Source organism: Morchella importuna (assembly GCF_003444635.1).
Source record: "Morchella importuna strain M04M26 chromosome Unknown Morimp01GS030, whole genome shotgun sequence".
NCBI lineage: Eukaryota > Fungi > Ascomycota > Pezizomycetes > Pezizales > Morchellaceae > Morchella > Morchella importuna.
Genome location: NW_025763427.1, coordinates 498,654 through 513,163, shown reverse-complemented (window position 1 = coordinate 513,163; position 14,510 = coordinate 498,654). Strand labels below are relative to the sequence as shown.

General features: G+C 46.3%; 2 protein-coding genes across 2 annotated transcripts; both read right to left on the bottom strand.

Moving 5' to 3' along the window:
- Position 1: 1 nt before the first annotated feature.
- On the bottom strand, positions 2-4,270 carry LAJ45_08601 (uncharacterized protein; the record flags this gene model as incomplete). The annotated part of the gene is made up of 12 exons (XM_046118151.1): positions 2-109; positions 170-321; positions 373-1,691; positions 1,743-2,741; positions 2,800-3,117; positions 3,178-3,434; positions 3,490-3,671; positions 3,739-3,808; positions 3,877-3,888; positions 3,973-3,980; positions 4,050-4,070; positions 4,147-4,270. 12 exons carry the CDS (start codon positions 4,268-4,270, stop codon positions 2-4), a joined length of 3,570 nt encoding a protein of 1,189 aa, XP_045968749.1.
- A 1,647-nt stretch (positions 4,271-5,917) lies between these two features.
- On the bottom strand, positions 5,918-11,645 carry LAJ45_08600 (uncharacterized protein; the record flags this gene model as incomplete). The annotated part of the gene is made up of 14 exons (XM_046118150.1): positions 5,918-6,136; positions 6,185-6,304; positions 6,360-6,519; positions 6,569-6,775; positions 6,828-7,028; positions 7,080-7,237; positions 7,296-7,553; positions 7,605-9,310; positions 9,370-9,415; positions 9,482-10,909; positions 10,969-11,334; positions 11,438-11,464; positions 11,528-11,548; positions 11,607-11,645. 14 exons carry the CDS (start codon positions 11,643-11,645, stop codon positions 5,918-5,920), a joined length of 4,956 nt encoding a protein of 1,651 aa, XP_045968748.1.
- Between the last annotated feature and the right edge of the window lie 2,865 nt (positions 11,646-14,510).

Below are 14,510 nucleotides of genomic sequence, written 5' to 3'. Positions count from 1 at the left end.
TTTATGGTTTTTCGATATTGCAAATCAGGTCCTGCCCATCGACCGAATCACCCTCCTTAACCTCCACATGCTTCACCTTTCCTGAGTGCGGCGCACTAATAACCATCTCCTGTTAAATGTATTAGCGATCGTGGTTTCGTAGATATGAGCGAGGAAGGAGTTTTCATACCATCTTCATTGCACTGAGAACGGCAACTGGGTCACCCTTCTTGACATCGGAGCCCATATGGACACGAAGCTCCACAACAACACCAGCCATTGGCGCACCAATTTGGCCAGGGTCACTGGGGTTAGCCTTGGGACGGCTCAAGTTCTCGACAGCTATATTTACTGTTAGTGATGTTTATAGTAAATTATCTAGGTGACACTTACCAGCTCTCTTGTCATCGACAGTGACCTGTCTGACTTCACCGTTCATCTCGAAGAAAACCTCTCTCTGCCCGGTCTGCTCGGACAAAGGACCAACAGCAAGAAGCTTCAAGATCAAGGTCTTACCCTTCTCAATCTCGACGTGGAACTCCTCGTTGATGACCGGGCTAGCCAAGAAGTACCTGGTAGGAAGGACACTCAAATCACCATACTTCTGTGTGAACTCCTTGTAGTCCGCAAAGACCTTGGGGTACATGTTGTGGCTGGCAACATCGCACTCTGAAGCGAATCCCCACTTAGCCTCAAGCTCCTGCTTGACCTTGGCAAGTTCGACTGGTGGTAGCGACTTTCCAGGGCGTTCGGTGAGCTTCTTGCGTTGGTTACGGAGCGCATTGGTACGAAGAGGTTCCGGGAAACCACCGTACGGCTGTCCCATAAGTCCCTCAAAGAAATCGAGAACAGATCCGGGGAAGTCAAGGGTCTCAGCCTTCTCAATAACTTGCTCGTAGGTGAGCTTGTTGGAAACCATGAATTGAGCAAGATCACCAACGACCTTTGATGTAGGAGTGACCTTTACAATATCTCCAAGAAGAGCATTTGCCTGGGTGTATGCCTTCTTGGTCTCGGCCCACAATGTTCCCAATCCAAGCTGGCTTGCTTGGAAGATAAGGTTGGTCAATTGACCACCAGGGATTTCGTGTACGTAGACCTCGGGATCCGGTCCAGTCAACCCAGCCTCGAAGCAAGAGTAGAGAAGACGGAGCTGAGCCCAGTATCCATCAATGGCACGGATATGCTCAATGTTGAGGCGTGGGTCTTCCTCCGATGCCTCCAGAGACGCAAGCAAAGCACCAACGCTGGGCTGCGAGGTCATACCAGACAAGGAGTCAGTGGCACAATCCACAGCATCGGCACCGGCCCTAGCACAAGCAGCCATAGAGGCAACACCAGTACCGGCTGAGTCGTGAGTGTGGACGTGGATAGGAAGGTCAGGGTACTTCTTGCGGATGCTTCCGATCAAGAGAGTAGCAGCTGCGGGCTTCATGACACCAGCCATATCCTTGATACCGAGGATGTGAGTACCCATAGCAACAATCTTGTCTGCGAGACTCATGTAGTACTCGAGGTTGTACTTCTTCTTGGGGTTAAGCATGTCTCCACTGTAACAGATGGTAGCTTCAACGACACCTCCAGCCTTCTTAACAGCCTTCACACCAACCTCAAGCTGGTCAAGGTCGTTAAGGGCGTCAAAGACACGGAAGATATCGACACCATTTCTCTTTGCTTGCTCACAGAAATGATCAATTGCGTTATCGGGGAGCCTTGGAGCTATCAGTATATATATCAATAAGTAATCATGATTTGGGACTTACGATGAGTATGCAACACCGTTGGCACCACGCAACAACATCTGGAAGGGAATGTTGGGCACAAGCTTCCTCAATTTCCTAAGTCTGTCCCATGGGTCTTCGTACAAAAACCTCATGGCCACATCAAAGGTGGCACCTCCCCAACACTCCAGAGCAAAAGCATTGGAGTAGGCATAGCTGGTGTGCTTGGCAATGTTCACTAAGTCAGTAGTCCTGACTCTGGTAGCCAAGAGAGACTGATGAGCATCACGCCATGTAGTGTCCATAATCAAGGTTCCCTTGTTCTGGCGAACTGCCTTCGCGAAAGCAGCTGGGCCATCCTTGACCAAAATGTTACGCCAACCAGTCTGGCAGGGGTAGGTAACATCGATGGTCTTTCCGGCATCGTCGAGAAGAGTGGGCAAGACGATTTCTCCCTTGAACTTTGGCTCGCCAACCTGTCCCTTGATGCTGCTGCCGTTGACGGCAACGTCTCCGAGGTATGCCAAAAGCTTCTGAGCACGGTTCTGAGAGGTCATGAGAGCGAATAGTTCCGGGGTGTCATCGATGAAAGTGGTCCAGCAGTTTCCAGAAATGAAGGTGTCGTGTGTAAGTAATGAAGCCAGGAAGGGGATGTTGGTCTTGACACCACGGATTCTGAATTCGACAAGGGCACGCAACATCTTTCTCCTAGCGATTTCATATGTGGAACCATGGCAGGTACATTTGACCAACATGGAATCGTAGTGGGGAGTAATAATGGCACCAGAGAAACCGTTACCACCATCGAGACGAACGCCGTTACCGCCAGCTGAGCGGTAGACTTCAATCTTACCGGTGTCAGGCTGGAAACCCTTGGCAGGGTCTTCAGTAGTGACACGGCACTGAATGGCGTAACCACGAGTAGAGATACGGTCCTGTGTCAGACCGAGCTGCTCCAATGAGGCACCAGCGGCGATCTGGATCTGAGCGGCAACAATGTCGATACCGGTAATTTCTTCGGTGATAGTGTGCTCGACTTGGCTGTTCAAAAATGTTAGAACTTGTAGGCTGGCTACCGAGATAGTTTCCTGGGTCTTACATTCTAGGGTTGATCTCAATAAAGTAGTATCTGTTCTGCTGGTCGACAAGGAACTCAGCGGTACCGGCGTTACGGTAGTTTACTGACTTCGCCAAACGGACGGCATCGTTCAAGATAGACTCTCTAACTTCCTGAGGCAAGTCCTTCGCAGGAGCAATTTCAACGACCTTTTGATGTCTTCTTTGGACACTGCAGTCACGCTCGTACAAGTGAACAACATTTCCGAAGTTGTCTCCAAGCAATTGGACTTCAATGTGCTTAGGACGGTCGAGGAATCGCTCAATGAAGACTGTTCCGTTACCAAAAGCGGACAGAGCCCTGAATAATTTAGGGTTAGCAACAAATATTCACTAGATGTAGATCCGTCAGGGAACTTACTCGGATGATGCTCTGGTGAAAGCATCCTTAATGCTGTCACCCTCCCTCACAACTCTCATACCTCTTCCACCACCACCAAATGCCGCCTTGATGATAACAGGGTATCCGTACTTTTCAACGAATGATACTGCTTCCTCGACCTTACCAACCGGTCCTGGAGTTCCTGGAACAACAGGAACATTGCACTTAATTGCAAGAGTACGAGCAGAGACCTTGTCACCTAGCCCATCAATGACTTCGGGGGTAGGTCCAATGAACTTGAAGTATTATATTAGGGCTTGAACTCCAGCTATATGGGCAACAATTACTTACGATCATACCGGCCTTCTCGACCTTGCGAGCAAACTCGGCGTTCTCAGAAAGGAAACCATAACCGGGATGGATCATGTTCACTCCATGGGTAACAGCAATCTTAATAATCTCATCGATCGCCAAATATGCCTGCACGGGGGTGTACTGTCCCCTCGCACCAATAGCATAAGCTTCATCCGCCTCTGGAATTCGGGTAAACGCCCTGATTAGCCTTTATCTCTGTGTAACCACGGATCTTGAAGACTTTACTTTGACGGTGCATGCTAAGACGATCCTCATGACTGTAGACGGCAACAGTAAGAAGTGACAACTCGTGGGCCTGCACAATATCACATTAGTATTTGTATCATTTTGGGTAAATTGCAAAAGATAACAATGCAGACTTACAGTTCTGAAAATCTATATATCAAGCACACAACAACGTCAGTAAACCAGACCTAACCAATAAACGTCCCACGTGCTCAAAGATGTTGCATTATATACCCGAATAGCTATCAAATCGCCGAGTCAGTATCCACTATTACAGATAAGAACTCAATAGTAAGAAATGTGACTCATACGAATTTCACCACGGTTTGCAACTTATCACCACGAAGCCATTCTGTCAGCATCTCTTGTTGCTTCCTGAGAGTTATCAAAAGAGCGAGTCAAACAAACCCAAAATCTTGTTGACTTGCATAATTGTTGAGTTCGCACGGAGACGGTGGACCGTCCTCACCGTCGACGAGTCCGCCGAATCCTCAAAGACCGCATTGTAATCGGGGGAAGATTGCTGTTCCATCTTGCACTGCTATCCCTAGTAACTAGGCGCTTTGAAAATGGCAGTAACAAAGATCAAAAAGAACTCGGCGTAGGAGAGAGATGGATTACTGTTTCTAACCTACGAAGATGGGGTGAAGGAGGGTGTATTAAGAGGAGGAGAAGGAGGAAGTGGGGATGAAAATAAAGGTGGAGGTGGGGCGCTCGGCGATATGTACTATGTAATGGCTTGTTTTTTTTCTCAGTATTTTCCCGCGTAAGTCTATCGAGGGGGCGGTGAATTCAAACAAGCTGGGGTTCAAGGAACTACAATTGTGCCGCGCCTTTCTCTTTCTTACCTGGCGGGGTGAGATTCTTGGGGGGGGGTTGGAGGGGTAAATCGATGATGTCGCTAATGCGGCGCCGGTGCCCCCCAAAACGACCCGAGTCCTTATCAGTTGAGACTACTACTCTTTGCAATTACAATCATCCTTCTAGCCTAGCCCCACCACCCTCGTGGGCTCTGTGTCTTGTCCCTCCAGGCACGTCTTCTCATCAGACTCATCGTAGGATTATGATCCATATGGCTTTTTCCCTGTGCTACCAGGAAGTCCGAAGGAGCTCTATCTCACGGCACCAATAGTTCCCCGGCAAATCATAATGCAATGCACATGTCGCGCGTACGGTAGCCGTATTGTGGAAGCAGATGCCTATCGAGTAGAAAGGACATCCCAGATCCCATAATATTTACGCACTCCGCTTTTGATCTTGTTACCGCGAACTGGGACAGAGTTAAACATGGGTATTACCCAGTAACCTCGGGCGGAAATCGGGCTCAGGTCGGTCTACTCAAATTAATAACCGAATAAAGACCTCTCTTTATCTCGTGAATAGGCCCTCGTGAAGATGAGTTCTACCGGAAACTCTCCGGTGCCCTTTTGATAGGGGTTTGTTTCGGGCTAGAACAGAGCGAATTGTCGTTTCCCCACGTCCTCCCGCGCAAATCGCAGATTCTTCGCGGGAGATGGATGTAAATGTGAGATAGATGGGGTCACTGTGCTATGTAGGTGTTGCAGACGGTACCTAGTGCGGGGGGAAAAGCAACTCTTCTGATCATGCAAGTGCCGATCAAAAAAAAAAAAAATTGGACCAAGCGATTTTGGTACCGACACACCGTGTTTATGTCGTTTATGTCTTAGGATGAAGTTCATACTTTGTGGCTTTACCACTATCGACGATCGTGAGGAGATAACTCTCCGTAATAGTAACTACTACTTAGCCTGCCAATGACATTTACCTTTTGTTAACCCCGATGTTTAGTGATCATCGTGTTCAAATTTACTTCGTTACAGACATACGGGCATAAATAAGATTCATCGAGTGGGGGGAAGCGCTGAAGACGAACGAATAGAAACAAGATCGCGCAAAACTAGTACTACAGGTGAAAAAAAATTATGAGCAACCCACACTTAGCTATAGGTGACGAAAAATGAAAACCCTTAGACCAAAAAAAGGAAATTTGACATCGAATACCCTTCCTTCCTCTTTCCCCTGCACCTCCCCCTTTTTTTAAAAAAAAATACTTCCTTTTGTCCCAGAAGTCTTCCCCCCAAAATACTAGAGAGGGATATACAGAGAAGAATAAAACAACATCTCTGACTTTCTAATATTGCTTCATAAGGAATGTAATCTAAAAACCCGAGTATCCAGTAGCCTGTGGCGCGATCCCATTAGAGTACTGCATCGGACCCCCAGGACCGGCTGTCAACATCAACCGGTTACCCAGAAGAATGGGGGTATTGTCTTCATCTCGTTGTTGGGTGACCTCCTTGGCTTTACGCTCTTCATTATCTTTTTCCAAGGTAGAAATCTTCATGGATTGTTGCCTCATGGCGTTGATCATGAAGGGCTGTGAAGTTAGCATCGTGGCTTATATCCTGAGCTAAAGGTATCTTACCATAGTGTAATCATTAAGGCCATGGCGCCATGAAATTTCCATAACAACGTCAAGTTGGATAAGATCGTAACAGGCATAAAGCATTCCAACGTAACACTCGCGACTACCAATATCAACGAACTAGTAGACACCAAATTAGTAACTGCAAGCGAGTGCCAAGGTAAATATTGCTTACGTAACGAAGCAGCTCCTCAACGACATCCTCTTTGCCTGATACAGCAGCTGTCTCGATGGCATCCTTGAATAGTCTGTCTTGCTTAGACAAGGCAATTGACTGGCTCCATCGTTTTTGTTTACGATAGATACTGGCAGCTATCTGTCTGAAAAAGACAAGTCTAATCGAAGTTAGTACTCGGGCCCTCAAACAATGTGACCAAAACCTACTCATGTGTCTCAAGGCGTTTGGCAAGTTCTAAGGGATCATAGTTGTCATAGTTTTCAACGGAGTCTCTAAGAGTCTTATAATCCTCCTCCTCGATAAGAAGATCGTTAATGGCGTTATTGACGACCTTGTTATTCTGTGACTGTACGCTGATGAGGAATGGCTTAATCAGTGGGATATTGTCCGACTTTTCGAACATGCGGACAACACTGGTAATTTGTTAGTTTAATGACAATTGCGATTTCACGGAATAAGCCATACCGAGTAACATCAATGCGCTGTGTAAGTACAGCCAAAAGATCTGTAAGCAAAGAAGGCTGCTCCTGGAGGTAAAAGTTTAGAGCGCGATAGTAAATCTCCAAATTGGCAACTTTGACAACGATGTCTTTGAAAGACTGATGTTCCCAGGCATCAGCTGCCCTCTCCATCATCGCCAATGCAGCGTTATCCCACTCATCATAACTAGCAATTATTAGTCAAAGAAGCTAGACAAAGGGTTAAGAGAAGACATACTGGCAATACAAGAAGATGAGCTCAGGCCAAAGGTGAGCCTGTTCGCACGCGCGGATCATCTTGGGAATATTGATACGGCCCCAGAAGAGCTTCAAGTGCTCCATGACACGATCAGGGTGGTATTTTGACAGAGCAATGCCAAGTTCGGTGAACATTCCCTTCAAAAAAGTCAGACAAAAAACAAATTACTAGATTTGTGTTCGGATTGAAATGTACCATGTGTGCACGTTCAAGTCCTAATCCAGCCTCGAGGAGACTGATCAATTCATCAAAGTAGCCGTTACGCTCATACTGCTTAACAAGGTCTTGCAATTCCTCTGCGTGAACAATCAAGTTCAAACCACAGATTTGCGCCAAACGGAACTCTTTCTTTGCCACACACGCTTCATTGACCTGTTTCCATACTTTGGTGCTGTTGGCCTTACGAGCACACTCGACAGCATTCTGGTACTCTTCCAGGAACACGAGTGTAGTCTAAAATTATCAGCGGAAATCACTAATAAGAAGTTAAAAAGGACTACTGACCGCCAACTTAGCCCAATTTGAGATGCTAGAGAAGAAGATCTTGGCTGCTTGATGAAGACCCTCCTCATATGCTCGGTCACCAGCTTCGTCAACATTGGCAACATTGGGCCCATTCAAGAAATCCTCTAAATCAGAAAGCTTGTCAACACGGGCAAGGGACAGCGCCAAACTGCTGTCAACCTCTGGCTCTCTCAGCGTTTTACGGCACATATGAAGATATTTAATGAGTTCTTCGTTCTTGCCAGCATGGCCGGCAATTTCGATGACTTCTGAGTGGTTTCCGGGATCGTTGGCACGGATATAAGATTCAATGGAGTCTGAAACACGCAGTCCATCAAGTTGTGCTTTACCAAGACGGCTCCAAACCTCGGGAAGATCGACTTTGTCGGCGTATGCATAAGCACGGTCAATGCTGACAATGTATTCGATAAGGACATTAACCGCTTCGCTGTGCGCATCAACCTTCTTGAAGACTTCGAACGCCTCCTCATAAAGGTTGTTTTGGATACAAATCTGGGCAACATCAGGGCCGTCATAATTGGTAAGACGGTGGATGTAGTCCATGACTCTAGCCTTGTCCGCCTTGACAGCAGTAAGAATCAAGAGGTTTTGAAGACTGCTATTATCGCTGAATGGTGAGGGTTCAAGAATGATCTTCTCCAAAAGCTCGATAAGCTCTGTTGGTAAATCGAATTTCAAGAAACACTGCACTGCGACGGAAACGTCTTCAGGATCGGTAGACTCTGGTACAGCAGTTGCAACCACTTGATCCACGAGTGACCGGCGGTGGATGTTATTTTGACTCAAGACGAAACCCCACAACTCAGCATCACGACGCTTGACAAGGTAACGAGCTTGCTGTTTGAACATGGAGTTCTCGTTGGTGATTTTAACTAACTCCACATCATTCGACCCTTTCTGGTATGCAATGAACGCGAGGTACGGATCCCTTTTCTCGCAGTATTTACCAACCACAAGCGTATCGTAAAAATCGTTTTCCTTCAAGAATTTCTCGGGGTTGTTATTACTATCGATGTAAATCTTGGCCAACGCATTGAAAACGGCAGGTTGTTGGTTTCCGCTATTCAATGATTCTTCGAGGAAAGGCAGTAGAAGTTTGAGACGATTTCTTCGTTCAACCTCGGCAACAAGCTCATCAATAGGGATTGCCGAGCTCTGAACAGAGCCCAACAGACTCTTAATGATCGACTCATCACAGTCCACATCCAACAGTCCACCGACGACTGCCGGTGTCCTTGCAGGGTTGACCCTCTGCACGTAAACTTCAATCGACTTAAACTGCTGGTTCTGATAAAGATATAAAACCAACTCATGAATGAAATTGAATCGATCACAAACAATGATCAAAGGCAGCTGTTCGGCCAATTTTGCCTCCTTCAGGAAATTCTTGACCTTCTCGGGGTTATAAAACTGACTGTCACGACAAATGCGCTCCACTTCGCTGAATTGCCCACATCTAGTGGCAGCTTGGATGTACTTGAAGTGGACATCGGCGTCTTCGCTGAGGTTCACAATACTTCCAAGATAATAGTAGAGACCCTCAAATGTCTTGAAGCTTTCAAACAATTCGATCAAGCGGTGTGGTCCAAGCAAATCGGAATATTTGGTAGCCACTTGAATGACAACTTGGAGATTTTGACGGATGTTTGCCCGCAACATTTCACTCAAGCAATCCAGGGATTGCTCTAGAGACATGCGCCCAAAGTACTCAACAATGAACTCGGGGGGATTCCGTTGTTGTCACGAAGAATCCGCTTGACGGCCGCGGGATCTTCATAATGCTCCAAAGCCTACAGTCTATCATGTCAGAAATCAAAAACAACAAATTATTATAAAAAAATAAAATAGTACCGTACCCTTTGGAAGAGCCCGGCGTTCTCGCAAAGTTGAGCAATCTTTTGGCGATCATAGTGACTGAACATGTTGTTCAAGAGAATAGCATCAGCTACTTGAGGCGCATGCACCAAATTCATTTCAAGAAGGCGTGTCTGTTGAGCAGCATGTTCCGGTTTGTTTCCATCCAAAGCAGATAACAGGAAAGCCGTGGCTTGTTGGATCATGTTCTGGGAAAGGAAAATATCAACAACACGGTCAATGTCAACTAAGGAACCACCCTGGTGACTGGCGAGCTGAGTTGCAAAATCTGCTCCCTTCTCTGGATTGATGCGGACCATGTGCTGAAGAAGAGCCGTGTAATCAGGGGTGTATCCGACACTCTGCGCATATGGCAAGATTTTGTCGAACTGGCCGGTTTCAGCAAGGCACGCAATAACCTTCTGCGGAGAGTTAGAGCGTTGGTATACGCTCAGCGCCATGTTAAGATCATGCAGCTTGACAATATCTCCCAACTCCTCCGTGCACTCCAGCTTATTCTCCTTCAGCCATTTCTCTAACAAATGTTTCCTATTTTGTGCCAAGACTGGCTTGACCAGCTCGATTGTCTCATACTTATTCAAAGTGGTCTTGTCTAGCAACATGCCGAAATACTGAAGAATAACAGATAGTTGACCAGGGGGCGCTGGGACTGCTTTAAACTTGTCAATTGTTTGGGGGGTACGAAGGAATCCTCGGGGTGAATTCGCCGCAACCTTCGCCGCTTCAATGTAATTCTGCTGGTCCATGAGGGTCTGGAATTGCTTCTGGTAAAGGTCATCAGCGCCCTTGAGACCAGCCCGGGAAGCAAGCTTGATGGCTAGGCCCGAGTTTGCAGGGTTCTCAAGTAGATAGTCAATGATATGGTTTTCGTCCACGCTCACAGACAAGACCTGTCCCTTCCTGTTGACACCGATAATACCGGATGTGGCATCGTGAGGGGCTGTGATAAAGATCGTGTCACTGGAGATTCGGTTCATGAAGATACATGTTCCTGTCTCAAGGTCGTAAAGGTGGATAAATCCATATTTAGTGACAAGATAAATGATTGAAAACCTTGGCGAAACCTGCATTGCAACTGGGAAATCGTTCACGGCTTCAGCAGGGAAGTATACATCGACCGCCTTCTTCTGGAATACCGGGTTGTTGGGTGGGTGATCGACTTCGACAACATGCAACTTGGCTCCCTGGGCTGTTCTAACCGCAAAGGTGAAAAGTTTTGTGTCGGCCGGAGCCCCCTCAAGACGAAGCTCAGCAAATACGGCGGCGTGACCCTCGATAGCCTGACTGATACCTCTATCCCGCGAGTAAAGCTGCATATTTCCAACCACGCGGCCTTGCTGCTGAGAGATACCAACAACAACCATCCATTTCTCGTCCGAATTGACACGATAATTGATAATTTGACAGTTCTAACGCAGACCATAAGCTCTCGGGCCTTAAAAGGCTTCAATTATGGGTAACAACTTACGTTCAAGTTTGTGTGTCGCTCGAACACCTTCACCGGGGTTGCCTGTGTAGGGTCCATTACATCCCAGTGATAGACAGCAGCATCAGTAACAAGACCCAAGCTCTTCTCGCTGATCCACTTCCAAAACACAACATCTTCGTTCATAGTGTGTGACTTGATTTTCTCCTTGGCTTCCAGGTTGAAGATCTGGAGTGTCCGTTGGGCCTTAAGAGCAATGATTTTCTTGGTCCAGTGCATAATAGCACTGTCGGCCTTAATAGTCCGCCTAGTCACTTCGTTGCCATTGTGAAGATCGACTATCACTACTTGAGCAGCGGCTTCGTCGCTTTTCTCGCGGACGCAGATAAAGTGATCGCTCTCTAAGGTCTACACCTCGCGATAACAAAATTAGCTACTTAACCAATACCAGATAGAGGTATTTAAGAAAAAAAACGAAGAAAATAAAAAAGGGCAAGTGGAAAGGTCCCACAGTTGTATTAAAACCTATCGACGCTTGCTGATAAATTTATCATGTTAGTGTAATGCCATCTAAAAATGCCGGGGGTGTGAAGTTGCGTACTTGGATATCGAGCTGTGTGAGCTGTTGTAGCGAAGATTGATTAGCATTTGACCCCGCAATCAGAAATCATCAAACTTACAGAAAGGAGCTCTGTGAAAGAAATGGGTAGAGGCGCCATGATTTCTTAGAATCTAGAGCGCCGGGGCTCATCCACGAACGGTGAAAAAGGAGGTTGAGTAAATTATCGAGCAATAAAACAGCAAGCAAGAGAAGATATGAATGCAAATCAAATTAGATGCAAGGTGGTGGAAGGAGTGAGGGAGGCTGTGGGGAGATGGAATGAAGGGTTGGGTATTAACCGGAGATGGATGAATATAGTTGTCGATGGTGGAGATGCCGTTTGGTAGTGTTGGCCTTGCTGATCCGGAGAGGTGTCGTTTGGTTTGGGCTCTGAGGTGAAGTCCGAAGTCTACGCCTATGTGCGAAACCCAGGGCACAAGAAATTTCCACGTGTTCTGCAGAACCAACTCGACCAATTGAAATTGGCTACAGCGGCGTTTCGAATAACCGTTAAGTCCTTTACTTCAGATGAAAACGAACTCGAATATTCAATTATACTTCGTTAATGGGAGAATTTTAAATGTAACCCTAACCCATCATTATAGCTAAGATAGCTCATTAATTGAAACAGCTAAATATAAAAAGTAGCTGTAGATAAAGTCGATACCATCAATCTTGAACTCAAATAACCTTCTTGCAACTTAGGACAAGCCATACAGCTACCATAATAGGTACAGTTCTGTCGAGAAAGGTGAAACTTGCAGAGCTTAAAGTAAGGGGAGAGGTACATACCAAGAATCAATCCAATTCCTTGGCCTGAGTCGCTTCGATCAAACTGAGTATTATGATATAAAAGCAATTAATAAATGATCTATATACCTCAGGCCTTGTAATGAGTGAGGGTCAACTAGCCTCTTCCTCCAATCGAGCAGGATCAATTGAGCGCATCACCACGCCCTTCCGAGCATATAGGTCAAGTCTAGGGTTAAGTTACCCTAGTGCGGCCCACGATTAATGATGGGCACGAGACTGGACGCCCCCATACCTGGCGAGACGATCTCAATCCTAGGATGAGACGAGAACTGCGAGTGATGGTAAATGATGCAAACCATTCAGAATAAGCTTGGCACGGTCCACAATTGGCCAAAAGTTTTGTTCCAGATCTCACAGAAAGTAACAGCGCAAATCCCTAACTTAATTCGATCAAGCCTAGTCTAAGTCTACAGACTTACCACAGGTCTCGAGGCTTTCAAGATTGAGATACGACGAGGCCTAGGTCCAAATTAATATTAGTCTCACCTTGTCCCACGCCCACCATTACTCACGAGGCAGAGGCTTCGGTGAATGCCCCGGACCAGCCCGAGTTTTACCCTCTCGCAAGACCGATAGAACTCGATACAGCACGCCCTCCGGCCTCGTCTCGAAGCTCGTATATATATACTATAGCTATACAGCTTAAGAGCTCACCACCCAGAAACCGAAAGACAACGAAAGTAATGCAGAGCTATCTTCATCACTAGCACTTATTGTCATACAGGGCAGCTCCTTTTAGACGAATACTCCTATCATATCCTCCGCCCGATTGGGATTTCCAAAAGGTTGTCAAAACATCAAAAACTCAAGGCAGCCCCCGCAAGGCAGATCAAAGCAGCTCGATACACATACTTTTACTCAACTTGAGGTTACTCGAGACACCACTAAAATTAACTTAAAGACTCCTTTCTATCTACAACCATCGTATAGCTAGTACATCTATTGTCTTACTGCATGGGTCCAGTAATTCAGAGCTTTATTTTTTGACACGCCTTACACCTACCTCAATGGCTACTAAACACAACAAATCTGGTACATCTAGTGATGGGAACGAGCCGAGCTGGCTCGAGCCTAGCAAAACATTAGTAATAATTCAAAAAAACCCAGAGCTTAGTAATTTATATGAGAATATATCCCCCATTATTCATCCTGAATACGAACTCTATATGCTGACTTACTATTTTTAGGTATAAACATGAGAGCTCGAGCCTTTATCTTCACAATCCGAGCCGGCTCGTGCCCATCACTAGGTACATCAACTCGCCACATCTATCTATGGCGGACATGAAAAATCAAATCTCAACAAAAAAATAGGGAACACATCCCTAGCTATAGCTAGTTAGCTCAGGGCGACAATCGTGGTAAAGTTTCTAGGTATCACGTTCAAGAGACCACCGCTAGCCCTTACCCTCTGCATATTAATGTCTTGAGATATTTAGGGATCTAGGGGATACAATTTCCATCCTTTGAAGGGAACTTAACCGTCAATTACATGTATGTGCGCGTCCTCCTCATCACCACTAGAGACTCGATCTAATACTGACGGTCTTCTCTAGATTTTACCCCTCAAGCACGAAAATAAACTCAAGTTTTAAGAGTTTTTATCCTATGAAGCTTAATAGGTCTCAGCAGCCATGTCTCAATATCTTTCGCAGCCCCGTTGTTATGAACTCATAGCACGAATACGGGCTCCAGTACTGTATACATCCTAAAACCTCTGCGAAGCTCCATAAGTAAAGTTACTACAGTGCAAACACACCTAGTTTGGTCCACGAGGCTGCTAGAGGCAGACAGAGACAAGTGCCTCGAGGCGCCTCTGCCTCGTGTGGTCCTTGCCTTTGCTTGCTCGTGAGAAACAGGTGATGCCTCGAGGTGCTCGAACTAGCTCGAGGCAGATAATTCCTATATTTAGGTTCGTCAAAAATCATATTTTATTGGAATACTGGCATGAAATGAAGGGAGTACTTCCAATATCCCTATCAGAAACACCAGTCCCACTGAATATATGCCATAGGACATGATTACCTAAACCTCGAGTGGCTCGAGGCGAGAAAAATGATTTGCCTCGAGCATCCTCGCCTCGTTGACCGCCATGCCTTGAGCTCCCTCGAGGCAGAGGCCTCGAGGCCTTGTGGACCACACTAAACACACCAAATAATTAAAAGTCCAG